We start from the raw sequence: 18709 nt of genomic DNA, 5'->3' as shown, positions 1-18709 counted from the left end.
AAGATCCCACAGTGGAATTTCAAAAAGAAATAAAAATACTATTGGATAAAGGCAAGGCTGAAGAAATTATTAATGATAGCGAATATAAGTTCCTATATAAAGAACACCCCATCAGACCAATTTTCTACTACCTCCCCAAACTTCATTAAAGCCTGACAAACCCCCCTGGGAGACCCATCATAGCTGGGATTGACTCTCTGACCTCTAATTTATCTGCTTACATAGATACATACTTGCAGACATATGTAAAGAAATTGCCGTCATATCTGAAAGATACGACGGATATCTTACGTATTCTGGAAGGTCAGACATGGGAGGATGGGTGGTTTCTAGCTACGTGTGATGTAACCTCTCTATACACGTGCATTAGCCACAGAGATGGGCATGAGGCGATAGATAGAGCCCTGTCGAGAGATTCCACTATGCCCCATGAACAGGCAAATTTCATCTTGGACGGGATAAAATACATTCTTGAACACAATTATTTTTCATTTGAGGGAACTTATTATCTTCAGAAATGTGGCACCGCCATGGGCACGAAATTTGCACCCAGCTATGCAAACCTTCTCATGGGAGCATGGGAAGAGGACTTCATTTGGTCCATTGCAGAGCTGGGTGATGACCTGTGCCTGTGGCGGCGCTACATTGATGACATTTTCTTTATATGGAGAGGAGATGAAGAGAGTCTGATTAGGTTTATCCACTATCTAAATGATAATACCCTTAATTTAAAATTCACCTGCGAATATAGTCGGGAAAGGGTCAATTTCCTTGATATAACTGTCATCATTGATGGTGGATTAATCAGTACTCAGACCTTCTTTAAGGAGGTGGATATCAATAATTATATATCCCCCCATAGTTGTCACCATCCAAACTGGTTAAAAAATGTGCCATATGGACAACTAAGGCGCATTAGAAGAAACTGTTCGGATGACAAAACTTTCCATGAACAGTCTCTTTTCCTGCAGGACAGATTTAAAGAAAAAAAGTATGAAAATGGGATCATCAAAGATGCAGTAGAAAAGGTGGAGTTTCTGGAAAGAAAGAATCTACTGCTTGAAAATGTGAATAAGAAGCCTAAAAAAAACTTTGATTTTACGTTTATAACGAACTATAATAGACAGTCAGAGAGGATAACAAAAATAGTTCGGAAATATTGGCATATCATTAAAAATGACTCAATATTGGGTGACATAGTCCCAGACCAACCGATGGTAATTTTAAAAAAAGCCAATACCTTAAAAAATAGACTAGCACCAAGTGCATTACCTAAGATTAAAAATAATACTAACAGGTGGCTGCCACAAATTAAGGGATTTTTTGGATGCACATCATGCACAGCATGTAAATACAGAGCAGATGATAAATTTGGTTTTATGTCTAATATTACAAAACAACAGTTTCAAATGAAACAACATACCACTTGTAAATCTGATCATGTTATTTATCTGATACAATGTCCTTGTGGGCTACAATATGTGGGTCAAACCACACGGCCCATAAGGACACGTGTTTTAGAACATGTGGGTAATATTAGAAGAGGGGTAACGACCCACTTTTTATCTCATCATTTTATTTTAAAACATAATGGCGACCCATCTGGCCTGAGGTTTACTGTCCTTGAGCATGTACTGCCCCATTGGAGAGGTGGGGATAGGAACACAGCACTAAAGAAAAGAGAAAGCTTTTGGATTTTTTCATTGAAAACTTTAATTCCTCAGGGCTTAAATGTTGATTTCGAATTGGGTGCCTTTTTATAAGAATTTTAATATTTTAATTAAAGTTTTTCTTATAAAATTATAAAAGTATTTTAAATATATTTTTATTAATGATTTTTATATTTTTATAATGATTTTGCTATTATCTGCTCTGTATATGTATACAGTCTTTTGAGTATTTCGATATATGAGTTATGTGATTCCTGTTTCCTTAAGTTTCTTCACCTAAATACTCTTTGTTTCATATCTTTCATATCTTTCAAGATACATCAATCGTCGTTCCTTAGAGATAGAAATTAGTCATAATTAATTTTAATAACATAATATTTTATTGATTTTTTGAATTTGTGTATAATAATAAAAATTGTATGTTTAATCCTACTATGATTTCTCTCTTATGTATTTAAAGAGAGAATCTTTTTATTAGAATATTTTATGAATTATATAAATATTCATGCACTTAAAACCTCACCTAGACATATGGGATAGAAATGAGAGCTGCCCAAAAGCTATGGTGTTTTAAATAGTTAACCTTTTGGAGGAGGGGTTAACAGTTAGTTCCAGTGGGTATATAAAGACCCCTAGAGCAGGTCACAAGCACTCCTGATGAAGACGTCACTTTAGAGCGTCGAAACGCGTTGAGTGTGACCCTGAGACTGAGAGAGAGAGAACGTTGAGCCCGTGACGTCATCTCCAACCGGCCGGAATTCCGGAAGTGACGTGACGGCTGTTCGAGACGCAGTCTGGGTGGCGTGCAGCAGCAGCAGTGAAAGGCGATGAGAAGTGATCGGAAGATTACATACTCCCTATGCTGTATATCCTTTTGGATCCTGTAAGCCTCCAATTCTTATATTTGTGGATAAAGTGTTCGTTTTATCCCTGTGTTTTTGTCTCTACTTGAGATCTCAGATCCTCCTATGGTTTTACCATTCTGTCTGGCTGGTTATACGTGCTATAGCCTCCTTATCTAGTTTTCTAAGTTTTCTTAGAAACCACTTCACTGTGTTAACATTATTACACCATGTAGATTTTGTTTTTATTTTAAGGTGCAACTGCTCCCCTGATTTCCTGTACATATACTGTATTGGACCAACAAATGAATGAATAAACTGACCGGTATGGCTATAAAATGACACCAGCACTCTACACAGCTACTGTACAATATTGATACAATTGCTAAATGCTTTTATGATATCCTACAGTATATGACATGTTTGGATGATTTAATTACCTTTATTTCATACTGACCCTTTAGCTTGATCCGCCACATTCCGAATCCTATTCTGCGTGTATGTATTAAGGTGCAATTAACTACCTTAACTGCCAATCAAGGCTTATACAGTGTTCTATCCATTATAGGTGTCATTTAGGACATGTATGGAATGTTGGTGTCATTTTATAGCCATACCGGTCAGTTTATTCATTCGTTTGTTGGTCCAATACAGTATATATATATTTTTATTTAGCCAGTACATCTCAGTCTGTATATGTTCACATTTATTGGGTATTACTATACTGCAGTGTAACATTGGTGTTATTGTTGGTGCCACATTATTGCATGCTGGCAGTTTTGCAGGGACTAGCCCACGATACTATTAACTGTTACTGACAGCACATTTCAGGGATCAGCCCACGATACCATTAACTGATGCTGGCAGTTTATTGATTGTGCAGAGCATCAAACATGGTCATATTCCTTCCCCTTGGAGACGCAGTCTTGCTGAAACACAGCTTATTTGATATCAATGGGCTGTCACATCAGTTAGTCTCTGCCATGTTCCATATTTAGACCCTTTATTATGCAGAGCGCAGATGCTTTCACTGTAAGCTGCTCCGCTTATTATTTATTTATTTCTGGCGGTTCGCGCAAGCGCAATGGCCCCCCTATTGGTTTATATGACCAAGTTTTTTCTGTCATGGAACATGGATATAAGCCTTCCCTTTGAGACACAGGTTTGCTGCATATAGTTCACTAACTGTCCATGGGCTCCCACGTCAGTTAGCTCCTGTCGTGACACATACTGAGACTCGCAGTGAGGCAGAGCGCGGTTGCCTTCTATTTTAAACAGCTCCGCATTATTTATTTATTTCAGGCGGTTCGCGCATGCGCAATGGCCACAACATTGGTTTTCATGACCAACTTTCTCCCTGCATTAGCGCACGGCTCGCGTATGCGCCGTCACACGTTTTTGGTTACATGCGCCCTCCACTGGCTCTGCAACACGCGATGGAAGTCTATGTACCCATAGACATTAACTTTTGACACACACATGCGCAGTGAGTGCACCCTATGTGGCAGGAGTGCTGCAGTGTTCTTGTTAACATCTGACAGTCTGGTTTCAATGGGAGGTTCCTGTATTCAGCATGTAAGTTATTGTTGTATTAAATCATGTGTTGCACCTGTTTGTCTTGGTTGAATAGGGTATATATATGTGTTATACTGCACTCTGTTTGTTCATCACCTTGAGAAAGGTCCCGTGTAGAGGACCGAAACGTTGGTTACTATGTCTCACTAAATACAAAACTTTTTTGACAACTTTGTGGAGTGCTGCCTCTGATATTCGCTCAAACGGTATCGTATTGCTTATTTGATTTATAGTATATAGGATTTGCACCCACCTTTATCTACCTGACGGAGTGCCTTGTTCTCATCTTTTCACGTATATATACATGTGTGTGTGTATATATATAGATGCATGATGAAGCCACTGTACAAATGAATGGGTGAAGGGTGGATATCGGCCATGGTGGCTTAACCCCTTAATTACCTTTGCGTTTATTATCCGATAAGGTGATTAAGGGGTTCATTGATATCTGAATGTTATTGCCATGTATTGGCTATGTATTTTGTTGGCAATGGAGGACAAGGATTGTGCTGGCGACGGGGGCTTCTTATCGATGAGGTCAGTAGAACTTAATTTATTTTATTATGCTAGTTAATGTGTTTAATAATGGGCAAATAATCTATTATCCCTATTTGGATAATAGTTATTTTGCACATTATTGTACTGTGTGTGTTGTGGGGGGGGGGGAGGGATTGATGTATTTAATGTATAGGGCAGGTTTATTTTTTTTACATTCAGGGTTCCTTTTGGTTCTGCGAGAGACCTCTGGAGACCAACTGCGGTATCCTCGGGCTTCTCACGGGTATCAGGCTGGTGGGTCCATGGGGGACACCTGTGGGGGCACCATGGACCCATAGTCTTTGGGGAAGAACCGGTGGCCCCACATCTGTGGGGCAACCGCGGACCTGTTGAGCCCACCCGTGGGTCCCCAGACCACCGTGGGAACAACTGTGGCCCCTCACACACCTGTGGGTCTGACCCGGGGCCCCCAGACACCTGTGGGCCTACCGTGGGGACCCAATTGTGGCCCATGGTGACCCGCGGAGACCACCTGGTGGGCCATGGCGCCTGGCGGGACTCACCAACAGGCCTCCAGAACCTGTATGAAACAAGTTGCTGGTAACCTGTAGGTCTGTGAGGTGACCCATCAGGCCCACCGGGGACTCACGTGGCCTTGGCATATGAACCCTGTATGTAAAAGAATAAATCATGTATTTATGGGGGGGGCACAGGGGGTGGGTTATTTATTTTAAAAATATAATGATGTTTATTGTGGGGTAGTGTATTTTTTTATTGTGGGTACTGGGGGTGGGGGGAGGGGGTATTGGCCCCAAGAGTATGTGGTTAGGCTTCCCGGCTGGGTAGTGCGTGGTTAGGCCTCACGGGGTGGGGGGTTAGTGAGGGAGGGTATGTAGGCCTCCCGAGTGGTGGGTGAGGGTGGGTTAACCCCTTAAAAACTGTTGCGGTTAATAACCGCTATTGTGATTAAGGGGTTAGGGGACATTACATTGGATGTTTTTATTCTTGTGTATGTCTTGCAGCATCGGAGGGGCATGGGCAGGATGAAGATGAGTATGAAGATGACCTTCATCGTGGGTGCCTGTAAAAGGTAAGTGTAATATGTTTTTACTGTATTTATTGTAATTTATATGTATTTACAATGTGCAAATGCATTATTATCCATATGTGGATAATAGTAATTTTGCCCATTACTTTATAGTATATGTTAGGGGGGTGTATTTAGTTATTTATATAGTTTATTAATTTTGGAGGCACAACATTGTTACCGCAGGCCCACGGGTACCCCGGGACTCCCACGGGAATCCCGCGGGAACCCCTGCACTCCCGCGGGGACCCCCGCTTGGTGAGCCGGGGACACCCTGTTGTATGGGTGTTGCGCATGCAAAAAGGTAAACAAAGAATTGTTTCTAAGTCCTGCTTTTTTATCACCAGCCTTTAGCTAGTGAGCTTTATTCAGCACAACTTTCACGTACGATCAGTTTGCGTTGCTTAGTGAATCCCGCAGAAGGGCAGGATTTAGCGCAAACAGGTGATCGTACGAGCACAGTTGGACTTCGAAAAAATTTCAAGAAAAAGTCAGTTTTAGAGCGCAAAGTGCCTGTTTGCGTGGCTTAGTGAATAGCGCTCGGCGGAACTTCACGTTCTAAGAGCGCTTTGCGCTCTTAAAATGACTTAGCACTGCTAAGTGCATAGACCCCATTGATTGATTGATATCTCCGCTGGCCCAAATGTTTACCATCTCTTATCAGCCAGGAATATCTTCAAAGAGATTAATGTGCTAGAATTTACTGAGCCCAATATCAAGGAATTTGAGAAATGGCTTAAAAAGGATCCAGGAACTGCTGATTTGTCATATGCAGCAAAGGCTCTTTGTGAACTAGAAGGCAACAGGTAACATCTTTCCCAGTACATTATTACAAGACAAATAGCACCTGTATGTGCCAGGAAACTTATCTCCCCGTCTTCATGTCCCATCTTGTCAACAGCTCGTTTAACGGCTCAGACAAGTTCTAAGTGTCCTTTACATATAAGCTCCTTTTTCCTGGTCATTTTCCATTAATCTAATTAAATGTCATTAACTTATATTGTCCACTTACATTATACAGTCTTCAGGTATAGTATAGTGAAATGTCTGTATAATCACTATGTAAAGCACTGAGCACATAACCAGTGCTATTCAGCAGTTATAACTATACATATTTATATAACACACATTGTAAGTCACGATGGACACCAATGTATTTACAGACGGCACAGGACTGTGAGCACAGGAGATTTGCTTTTATCCTGCTATAAATCCAACCTATTATATGTCTCACTCTTTATAGCTGTAACGGTTTTCTTAGCCCATCCAATCTCACATTGGCCCTGTGGTCTACTGGCCCCATTACATGTCTGTATGTCGTGTGGTGCATCTGCTGGCTTACAGGACTCCTGAGTCTCCCGCTGGGTTGGTATGGGGATATCAGCATGCCAGGCATCTGAGGTAGTGTGATCAGAGTCTTACTCACATACGATGCAACGCCTCCACCCCATCAGGATCTCAGTGGCTGCAAGGAGAAGAGTCTGATGGGGACCTCCTTCTGGGTGCCTCCTTCTGTGTAATAACTTCACTCTCACACAGCAAGGATCTTGTGAAACTGGGCATCTTTATTGCATGTTCAGACAGACTGCCCCTAATAGCGGTCGTCCTAGCCGCTCATTTTGGTGGAGTGCTTCCCTCTTAGAAGTTCCTCCTCTCTCTCAAAAGTGTGGGATCACCTCTCCCCTAAGGGAGATCACCATCTCTGCCAGGTCCCTGATCACAGTGGGTAAATAACTGGTCTTAGATCTGACAGCCTTGAACTGCTGTAGACAACACTTGCCCTTAGGCTAACCCCTAACTTTTTGCAGTGCAGTGTCTTATATAGACTCAGAAAACAGCCACACCTCTTGTGTCACTAACAGTGGACACAGAGCATGTTACCACTCCCCTTGTATACATATGACACCTCACCCTGTATGAGGGCAAACCTCCATGATTGTTGCTGGCAACCGTGCATACTTACCAAGTTTACTGCCAGCATGAGAAAGAACTGTATACCATTTTTATACATGGCTACATTCTCCCCCTGGTGAAACCCAAAGACCAGGCTGGGACCTCAATTGGTGGAACCTTCCTCCAGGTAGCACTGCAACACATAGCAAACAACACATTATAAAAACACATTATTACTAATCACTTCTTTCCATACAGTAACATAATTGTACACAGTGCATGCTAACTTGCAGACTACACTGCTTCTAAGGAGAATCCACATTAACCCCATACTAATAATAGTGCCTAGGGTCTGGCTTCTGTATCTCCTGACCATTTACATCCTTCACTGTTACGCTGTATGCTCTAGGCGGCCCACTTTCTGGCTTGTACTCCATCCGGTGCATGTAAATGTTGCGCCCAACATTCCACACTCTCATAAGCTGTGTGATCCGCTCCTCCGTTTTATACCCAGCATACCCACCTGACCTACTTGTTATGTATTCCTCTATGGTCTCCCTTAGCCACACCTCTTTACCATCCTCAATCTCCTGCATTATGGGTTCTGCCACGTAAGGGTACTCTAGCCCACGAGATTTCTTGTATTTGGTGACAATGGCTCTTTCAGCCCTACTGGTGTGAATTAACTTTTTATTGCCTGCCCTGCCTGGCAGTACCCATGATAGTGGCTCATCCGGTTCAACTAGGTCCGGAAATATAGCTGACCCCCTGGGAGTAACTACCCCTGAGTATATGTCATGCCACCGTATCCGGAGCTCCTCTAAGCGCTCCTCCTCAGAGAACTCTCCTACTTCCCACCAGTAGTCGACTATTCCATCCCTCCTTAATATGAACCGCGTACGGTCCAGCCAGGCCTCATACCCCTCAAACATGGGCACCCACCACCTGGTTTCTCTCCCTAGAACTCTCTCTGCCACCGCTACCGTGTCCTCACTCTCTTCCGGTTCTCCCCTGAAGAGATTCCGGATGTCCCGGTGGACCTGGAATGTGACCCTGGGCGCTTAGGCCTGCATTTTACAATCACCATACTGTTAGCATCGCTAGTACATGATGACACTATTCGCATAGACATTTCCCTCCCCGATCCCTCATCGGAGGTAAAACAATCACCCCAGTTAAGATTTTCCCCAATCCGTTCATCAGATGTAGCCCGTGACTCCCCATATAACCCCTGGCTCGACTGGGACCCAGATGAGGAGGTGACAGGGGCAGGGGTTTTAACTAAGGCTGGGGGTTGGGCATAGGGAAAGGTCATGGGCCGATGCGGGGCTATGACCCGCAGCTTCTCGATACCTCGGCCAGTACCAACAGGTGGTGCGTCAACCTCACCCGTCTTCTTGTTCTCAGGCTTCCGCAGGGCCTGCCAACTCTTCCTAGACCCAGGCGACCTGGTGCAGCACAGCGGTCGCGAGGGCGTGGCCATCTTCCATCCGGCTCCACCGTGTCCGCCGGAAGTGATGTCATCAACTTATGGGGATGAGGCGCCACCATCTTGGGCTGGGTTCCAAACCGGAACCTGTTCTTCCACAACAACATCCGCCGCCGGAAGTGAAGGTTCTGCTCTCCACTCCGCTTGGGCCTTGGCTGGGCCTTCCTTCGCCATCGCCATCAGAGCCTGTGGAGGGTAACAGGGTTTCTCACCGCTCCTTCGGCTCAAGATGGTGTCGTCTCCGCCTTCCACGTTGGAAGTCCCCATGGCCATGGGACCCCTCTGCTATGGTTGTCTCCGCACAGGTGATCTCGGCACTTCGAGACTCAGCTCCGCTGCTTGGCAGGTAAGAGCGGGTTCTTTTTCAGCTCCACTGCAGTGGTCCACCGGTAGGCGCATCACCACCGACGTCGGGGTTGCTTGCTCTTTGTCCAAAGATGCAGACTCCGACTCGGGAAGTGGCACTCCCATCGGGGACCGATAGCAGGTCCTGACTTCTTTAGGTTCCGTTGCAATCATTAACAGCGATCCCCATTCTCCGGGATCTGCTGGCTCTTCCTTTACTTGGGGAGAGGCTACAGCCATCAGCTTGGCTGTTTCTTCGCTTGCCTCCGCGGTATACCCCAGCATAAAAGGCTGCACGGCCCACAGATAATGGATACCACATTGGGGACACCTTGCCGTCGTGCTGGCTTCTCCGCCCAGCAATCGGCACTGCATACACAGGCATCGTATCGTCTCGGTGTCAGTCGCCTTGATCACCAGGAAGCCTCCTGGCAACGAGTAGGGGTGGGCTGAGATGTCCATCTCTTTATCTTGTTTGCTTGCAACGCTGGTTACAGGGGATACTTTACACAGTGGTCTTGCCTGTTCGCTAGCTCCTCGCAACTGAAGGGCAGGGGTCATTCCTTTAACTCCTCCCTCAGCCAGCTCCACTCTCATTTGGCAAAGTTGGAAACCCCTCCCCCTGGTAGATATTAGAGAAGGGTCCCACAGATTCACTGGGTGACCCAGCACTGGTTCTGAGTCTGTCACAGTCCAGGAGGGCGCGGCCACAGCTTTCGCGCCACTACCCCCAACAGGGTTGGGGTTCTTTACTTGGCGCCAATCCCGGCCAACTTCTTGCAATCTTTGCATTTGCAGAATTTTCTGCATTCAGCCCACGCGGTGTCCCAGGGAAGCGGGAGTCGCCATCTTGGTTTGCCCGGCCACTCACAATAGCAACTGAGGTAGATTTTTGGTTGTGGCTTACCGTTTGGCAAGCAGATTCTCAATTTTCACTGCACATAACAACAATGTCCTCAACACCGTCCTCCATGGTAGCACCCCGAGATCCGAGGCAGGACAAAAACGGCACTGCAACTGCCTTGACGCCACTCCACAGCATACTTGCAAAGTCCCTTCTGCAGCTCTCTCCTCTGTGGCATACACCCCACATGCGCTCGCTCACTCAGCCGCGATCCGCCATCTTGGACTCTCTGCACCGCGCGGAGCTTCTGTACTTGCGGTCGCCATCTTCACACTCTAATTTCTTTTATCACACATGGCGCTCCTCTCTGCGGAGCAGCTGCCATTCCGATGCAATAAAGAATGCCACGATGCACCACCTATGTGTATCTAATGTATGTCTGACTCATGTTGCACTACCTCAGGCTAGGCTCACTCTCTCTGTGTATGCTGTGTCCACCTTCCTCCAGTCTGTACTCTATTGTAAGTGTCCAAGCTCCTGGCTAGAGTACTCTGGCTTCTCCCATGCAGTACTAGGGCGTCTACCTACTGTTGGCCAACCTAGCGCAGACCCTCTCCAGGATTCCTGACCCTTGTTAACAGGCTATCCCTTCAGGCATCCTACCAACTAGCTGCCTCAAGGTGACTAGAACAGCTATAGCCCTGTCTCCAGACCCACTGTACCCCTCTCAGGATACTAGGTTGTGCTTTGCGAGCTGACAAATTCCATCACACTCCTGACTACCCCTAGGCTCCGTCCCCAGATACTGCACTGACTGGCAGCATACACTCTCCCTGTTTCATAGTGTGCACAGCAAAAGCCTGTCCTGTTGATAGGTATCTCAGCAGCGACTCCAAAATGTAATGGTTTTCTTAGCCACCCAATCTCACATTGGCCCCTGTGGTCTACTGGCCCCATTACATGTCTGTATGTCGTGTGGTGCACCTGGTGGCTTACAGGACTCCTGAGTCTCCCGCTGGGTTGGTATGGGGATATCAGCACAACAGGCATCTGAGGTAGTGTGATCAGAGTCTTACTCACATACGATGCAACGCCTCCACCCCATCAGGATCTCAGCGGCTGCAGGGAGTAGTTTCTGATGGGGACCTCCATCTGGGTGCCTCCTTCTGTGTAATAACTTCACTCTCACACAGCAAGGATCTTGTGAAACTGGGCATCTTTATTGCATGTTCAGACAGACTGCCCCTCATAGCGGTCGTCCTAGCCGTTCATTTTGGTTGAGTGCGTCCCTCTCAGAAGTTCCTCCTCTCTCTCAAAAGAGTGGGATCACCTCTCCCCTAAGGGAGATCACCATCTGTGTCAGGTCCCTGATCACAGTGGGTAAATAACTGGTCTTATATCTGACAGCATTGAACTGCTGCAGACTTAACACTTGCCCTTAGGCTAACCCCTAACTTTTTTGCAGTGCAGTGTCTTATATAGACTCAGAAAACAGCCACACCTCTTGTGTCACTAACAGTGGGCATAGAGCATGTTACCACTCCCCTTGTATACATATGACACCTCACCAGGGTGTGAGGGCAAACCTCCATGATTGTTGCTGGCAACCCTGCATACTTACCAGGTTTACTGCCAGCATGAGAAAGAACTGTATACCATTTTTATACATGGCTACATAGCATTAACCACGGAATTAAAGTGCAAAACAAAAGGAAATCTCTGGGTTCTCTGCAGTTTAGATTGATGTTTGTAGTTTTGCTGCTGAAAATATATTGGAAAACACAAAAGTAATGTGAAGAAAAACGACATTATATTGTAATTTAGATAATTCCCACTGTGGATAGTGGTTTATAGTTATTTATTTTTAATATTGTGGGTATATTGTGGTAAGAAATCTAGCACCAAAGTCAGAAAGGGACATTTATCAAAGTCTCTAGGCTGTGAGAAGTGGATAAGAAACTGCACTACAGTTATCAATGGAATTCCTTCTATGATAAATCTGGTGCAGTTTGTGTACTGGTTTTGTCCCTAGTTTGCAGACCTTGGAATAGACCCTGTAATGCTAAACTTGCTGCAAAACCCTCAGTCTGTGAGTGATTCCAATGAATTACACTGTCATTCTTGATCTAAAGTAACACAGGTTAAACCTACAGAAAGCTGCAATGTCCATGTCATGGGAATTATGGGAGTTAAGGTGATCAATATAAAGGAATAATGGGGGACATGTATTGCTGAGATCTGCTGATACAAATAGCACATGCTTCAGCTAGTAATGAGATAAAGGTCCACATTTCCTTACACTGAATATTCTGCCATTGTGAAAGGGCTTCCATGTGCATTTTATAACTTTGTGCAAAATATATTCATATTAGTATTTTTTTTTTAATTTCAGAGAGGAATGGCAGGTAAAGGAAGATAAAGTAAGAAGAGCCATCAAACAGGTTGTGAAATGGGATGTTTCTAAAGACAATTCTCTAGACCCTGTGGTCTTGCCACAAGTAGACTGTGTGCTCAGCCTTTGGTGCCTAAACAAGATTAGCAGAGACAAGGATGCTTACCGGAGCAACCTGAGAAAATTTGCATCACTGCTGAATATTGGGGGTCACCTGTTACTCTTTGGGGTACTTAATATAACATATTATAAGATTGGTGAACACAAGTTCTTTGCCCTGCAATTTGATGAGAAGTTTTTAAGAGAGGCTCTCAGGGATGCAGGGTACGTCATTGAGAATTTGGATCTGCTACCCAGTAAAAAGAGCTCTGATATGATAGATTATGAACACATTGTGTATGTTATAGCGCGCAAGGAGAGTGAGGTTTAATGATCTAATTTTGACAGTTTAATATCTACATAGGAGAGTAAAATAAGACTATGTATTTAATAAATAAATTATTTCCAAGTACAATATCTAATGTCCTTGCCTTTTTCACGGTCTTAAGGATCCAAATACAGTACTGTACTGCACCGACACACTTTATTCGAGCAAATACCCAGTATGTACCTGGCAGATACCTGGAATGCGCCGCTCCTCACCTCTGACAAGCCCCGTTGCGTTTGCCTTCCCAGCCTGGGTTCATGCCTGGCTGACGGGCGGCTGATCTGTTAAATGATAATGATTAGGATTTAATAGGCTGCAATGCTTCGCGTGTCTACCAGATGGCATAAATTCATGAATTGTAATGCAGTATATATATATACTGTGCAGTATTGCAGCCAGCGGGAATAAAATGCTTCAATCCCTGCCTGAAAAATAACCCAATGCACTCGGGCAGAAAACAGTCACAAACCTCAATACACCCGGGTATACCCGAATTCGTGGGACTAGCCGAGCTCGAATAAAGTGTGTCGCCAGTGTAGTTGCATAATACACATATCTTCATGGCTCAACCTCACTTGTGCATACTTACAGTAAGATGAGGTCCGCAGTACATACTAAGCCCATACAATACTTTTGCAAGAATATACATGAAATGTACATTCTAATAACATGTGTTTATTCTATACATACAATACGTGGATTACACAGACTTCCGTCTACTGCTGAAACCACATGGCTACTATACTACTGTTAGTTTCCAATTTTCTACTCCCTCTCCTTGATCGAGTAGTTTTTGTTTATTTATTTATTTTTCTGCTCACTGATGGTGCTATTCGCGTTGTGCATGCGCGACACCATTTCCTTCTGCTCCATTGTGCTCGGAACTACTGCACATGTCTCTATAGCAGTCTCTGCATATATTTATTTATTTTCAGTCCCTTCCTTTGCCACTCGCGCCGCGCTTGCGCGACCACACTGCCTTTTTTATTTATTACGATCCGCACTGATTCAGATCAGTCAGAGAATGAGGCTAGATCCCACTCGGTCTCTTTCGATAGATCAGAGGATTATGGGAGAGAGCACGAGGACAATTATAGGTCAGATTCTAAACCTTCTACCTCCACAGCTTTGCTTTTCTCAAGACCCCTTAAATCCGACTCTAAATCTGTTTCCAATACAAATTCAAAAAACTTAAAAGAACACGACGATCAAAGAGGAAACGGGGAAGTGCGGGGAAGAACAAAAAGGAAGAAATACACATAAATGAATCTGCTAATAATGTGATTAACCTCTCAGAGATCGAATTAACCATTGACCAACTATCTTTACTGAATCGGGGTTTAGGGTTTGCACCAGTGCAGAACTTTCAACTATTTCAGACAGTCATTGACTTGCAGAAGTTCACCCGTAAACTTTCCCTTTCATCTAGAGGGGTTACAGTATCAACTGGGACTCCGGTGACTGGTGATATATCAACGGATAATTTTGTCAAATTTGACTTTCAGAAACAGTGTGTCCTATCAGATATGGAGGACATTCTTGTACAACAGGGAGAACCATTGAATGCATCTTCTCAGCCTTTCTTTGGAAATCAAGATTCTGGTTTAAGGAAAAAATCAATATTTTGTCCCAGTTCTCAAAGGGGTCCGTGTATTACGACTTTTGAGAAACTGGTTGATCGGGACATTCGTCTATTGGATAAAGGTTTTTCATTTTCTAATGTTTTGTCTAATAACCTTACTATTTCAGAGGTCAAACAATTGGAGGTCCTTAAGAAAGATGATTGATACGTTTTTAAAAATGTGGATAATGGTGGGGCCTTGGTGGTCTTATCAACTGATCAATATAAGAATGAGGCATATAGACAATTGAATGACACATCTCTTTATCAGGTTCTTAAGACTGATCCAACCAAAGATTTTATGGGTCAGTATATGGAGCTATTGGATATGGGTAAAATACTTGAAGTTATAAGTCATAAAGAGTTTGAGTTTTTGACCTGTCCACATCCCGTGGAACCCATTTTCCATCATCTCCCAAAGATCCATAAATCGCTGGTCGACCCTCCTGGTCGACCCATTGTGGCGAGTATTGGATCTTTGGGAGATGGGTTATCGCGTTATGTGGACAGGTTTCTACAGCCATTAGTTTATCAGCTACCATCTTTTATTAGAGATACGTCAGATCTTATTATGTCAGTTCAAGATTTAAAATGGCAGCGGGGGTACAGGTGGGTCACATTGGATGTGGCCTCCCTGTACACAATTATTTTACATGAACATGGTATAAATGCTTTGCAACACTTTCTTAATTTATCAGATTTTCCTATCACTTTATGTACTTTTTTACTTGAATCAGTCACATTTTTACTTACTCACAATTATTTTATGTTTAATTCACGTTATTAGTTACAAAAATCAGGCACTGCTGTGGGTTCTTCTTTCGCTCCATCGTATGCTAATATTTTTATGGGTTTCTGGGAATCACTGCACATCTATCACGACTCGAACACTTATCGTAATCACATAGTTTTTTATAGACGCTTTATAGATGATCTTATTTTGGTCTGGGATGGGGATTCTGTTTCACTGGCCACTTTTATTAAGACGCTTAACACTAACGATTTCAATTTAAAGTTCACATATACAGTAGAGGCAACTCTTATTCGAACAAAAACCAGTGGCAATTCCCCAAAAAAACCAGGAAACACCCAGGTACATTCTGATTACATGCCTTAAACTTTCCTTAAACTAGCCCCAGAATTTCTGCATTGATTAATGGCCTATCAGATTAACAGCGGGGGTCCCTGGCAGTCCCATTCAAACTGAATTGGACTGCCAGGGATCCCTGCTGTGTTAATCCTATGCGTCGTTAGTCAATGCAGAAATGCCTTAAACGTGCCTCAAACTAGCCCAGAACATACCCAGCACATACCCAGCACATACCCAGAATGTAACCCGGCTAGTTTACGGCAAATGTTAGAATAAACGTTGCCTCTACTGTACACATAATATGCATCACATAAATTATTTGGACATTACATTGTTTATTGGTACTGATAAAAGTGTACAAGCTGATATATTTAGAAAGGCCCAGTCCAAAAATGCTCTTCTCTGTGCAATTAGTTGTCATCCTCCCGCTCTTATTAAAAGTATACCCAAAGCCCAATTCATTAGGCTTAAATGACTATGATCTGATGATGAGACATTTAGATCCCAATCTTTTGTAATGGCTCACAGATTTCAAGCAAGAGGCTATAGGGATAGAGACATTGCTACAGCATTTGATTATGCAGACTCTTTGGACAGGAAGGATATGATTAAATATAAACCTTTTAAAAAGAAGACTCAACATAAATCTGATGATAATTCCTTATGTCCATCATTTATTTCTACCTATAGTAGACAATCTCAATCCATTAAACAAATATTTTTAAAGCATTGGAAGATATTGACCTTAGATAAGGATATTGCTTCCACTATACAAGGCGGTCCGAGATGTATCTATAAGAAAGGTAAAACACTAGGTTTTCACCTCTCACCAAGTTTGTTTCATTCGGGTCGTTGGAGACCCCAGTTATATAACATTCAGAAAGGCTTTTTCCCATGCGGGAGATGCTCTATTTGTAAATACGCTAAATCTATTAAGAATATTTCAGGTGCCAATGCGAACCACCGGGTTGGCAGTTTTATTAATTGTCATACCAGCCATGTGGTTTATTATCTTCAGTGTAGTTGTAAAATGTCATATATTGGTCGCACTATTAGACCGTTACGACTCAGAATCCAGGAACATATAAGACTCATTGTTAAAAAGGATTTATCACATCCTGTGTCACGTCACTTCTCATCATGTCCCTTAGGTGATATTGCTAAATTTACCTTTTCAGGGTTAGAACATATAGACATACACCTTAGGGGTGGAGACAGATTGCTTAAACTCAATATGAGAGAAATGTTTTGGATCTATGCTATGAATACCTTAAGTCCTGCTGGCATCAATGTGGAGTGGGATTTAAAACACTTTTTAGTTTAAATATGTTTATTTAGTTAGAATAGTATTTTATTTATTTTTTATTTATCATTCTTTGTGTACTTCCTTTTTTAGTTTGATATATATTAAGTATAGGTTATTTGTTATTTTTTGGATCTTTTATATTTTATATTTTGCTATAATTGTATTTATCTTTTCTTCTTCATTGATGTAATTTTCATATAGCCGGTTCACTAATTTGTTTTTCAATTAGGTGTTTCTATATATATTTTTTAATATGGACTAAGTATATACATTTTTCCTCATCCAATATTAATACTTCTTCGTGTATTATATATAGTGTTTTGTAATTTAGATATATGCATATACCTTTCCTTGTTTATATACCTTTTTACTATTATTTATTATTTTGTATGTCTGTGTATGTTGCTCTTTTTGCTACTAGGATACTGGTTTTGTATATAACATGTTGGTTATTACATAAGAAATCAGTTATGCTATGTTTGTTTTTAATTACTCCTATGCCAAACTTTGTTTTTTAATCTTGTTTTTTATCTGCTTTGGATAGGGTTCGCAGTGAGTCCTTGGTAGTGATTGCATTTATGGGGTTAATACCCGGATGATGTTCTATATGGACTAATTGGTATGTTATTCATCAGGTGTATGTGTCTTTCACACCCCTTGATTGCACCCAATCATATTTCTATGCTCACTTTTTAGGATTCACTGTGGGCTGAACCAGGTACTCTTTTGACAATGTCCAGTAGGTGGACGAAACGCGTCAAGAGTTTTTTCTGTGGCAGAAAGAATTAGCTGTATGCACTCAATAAACAACCTTTATATGTGATTGCGTCTGGACACCAGTTTTTTGCACCCCTGCAGCAAGCTGTGAACCGCCTGAATTCTACTTTCTACTTACCATATCAACTGGCTGGAGCACGCTTCACAGCACACCTGATCAGTTTTAGCTGCATTATCAACACGAGGATTGAACTCGGCGAGTCAAGTCAGTGAGTACTCCTGTTATCTGGGGGTTGCTGTTGTGTGAGACGCCGGGTCTGTGAGGGCAGTGGCGGGGAGCAGTTGCGGTTGGCCATTTCAAGGTCCCATGCAGGGGACATGGCTTTTACTGCTGGATCTGTTTCCCCTTACCACACTCTAGCCCCATCCCGCTGTCAGTCTATAATACACAGTTTAACTTACTCACCTACATCTGTTTCATGCGGTTATTGGTTAACAGATCACGAGGGCTTTCAAGACTTTATACATTGGATAAACATTGTGGATTACATGTGTGCATGATATAGAGCATCGGTGCCTTTGGAGTTTATTCTCTGATTTTTTCCCTTTTAATATTAGATCAATAGTAATACGCTATGGGGTGTGCGCTCTCTCTTCTTTCTTATATATATATATATATATTTATTATATATATACATATATATATATAATTATATATATATATATATACAGTGTTCGACAAACCTATACATTTGCTCGCCCCGGGCGAGTGGATTTAACCCCCGGGCGAGTAAATATTGGCCCAAGCAGCACACGTTTGGTACTAGGTGGCGAGTAGATTTTTTTGTGTGGCGAGTAGATTTTTTGGTGATTTGTCAACCACTGTATATATATATATATATATATATATATA

The 18709-nt window shown here is 42.7% G+C and overlaps 1 protein-coding gene across 1 annotated transcript in view; it reads left to right on the top strand.

Annotated features, from left to right (window-relative positions):
- Positions 1-14849, top strand: part of LOC142498039 (indolethylamine N-methyltransferase-like) — a 61292-nt gene extending 46443 nt beyond the window's left edge. Inside the window, exons 3-4 of the mRNA XM_075606547.1 lie at positions 12636-13054; positions 14359-14849. Of these exons, the coding sequence (XP_075462662.1) occupies positions 12636-13054; positions 14359-14849 (910 nt within the window). The remainder of the gene's footprint in view (positions 1-12635; positions 13055-14358) is intronic.
- Positions 14850-18709: the final 3860 nt, after the last annotated feature.

Source organism: Ascaphus truei, chromosome 6 (genome assembly GCF_040206685.1).
Source record: "Ascaphus truei isolate aAscTru1 chromosome 6, aAscTru1.hap1, whole genome shotgun sequence".
In the NCBI taxonomy this organism is placed as follows: Eukaryota; Metazoa; Chordata; class Amphibia; order Anura; family Ascaphidae; genus Ascaphus; species Ascaphus truei.
The sequence above is the reverse complement of the archived record's forward strand: the minus strand, read 5'-3'. Positions and strand labels throughout refer to the sequence as shown.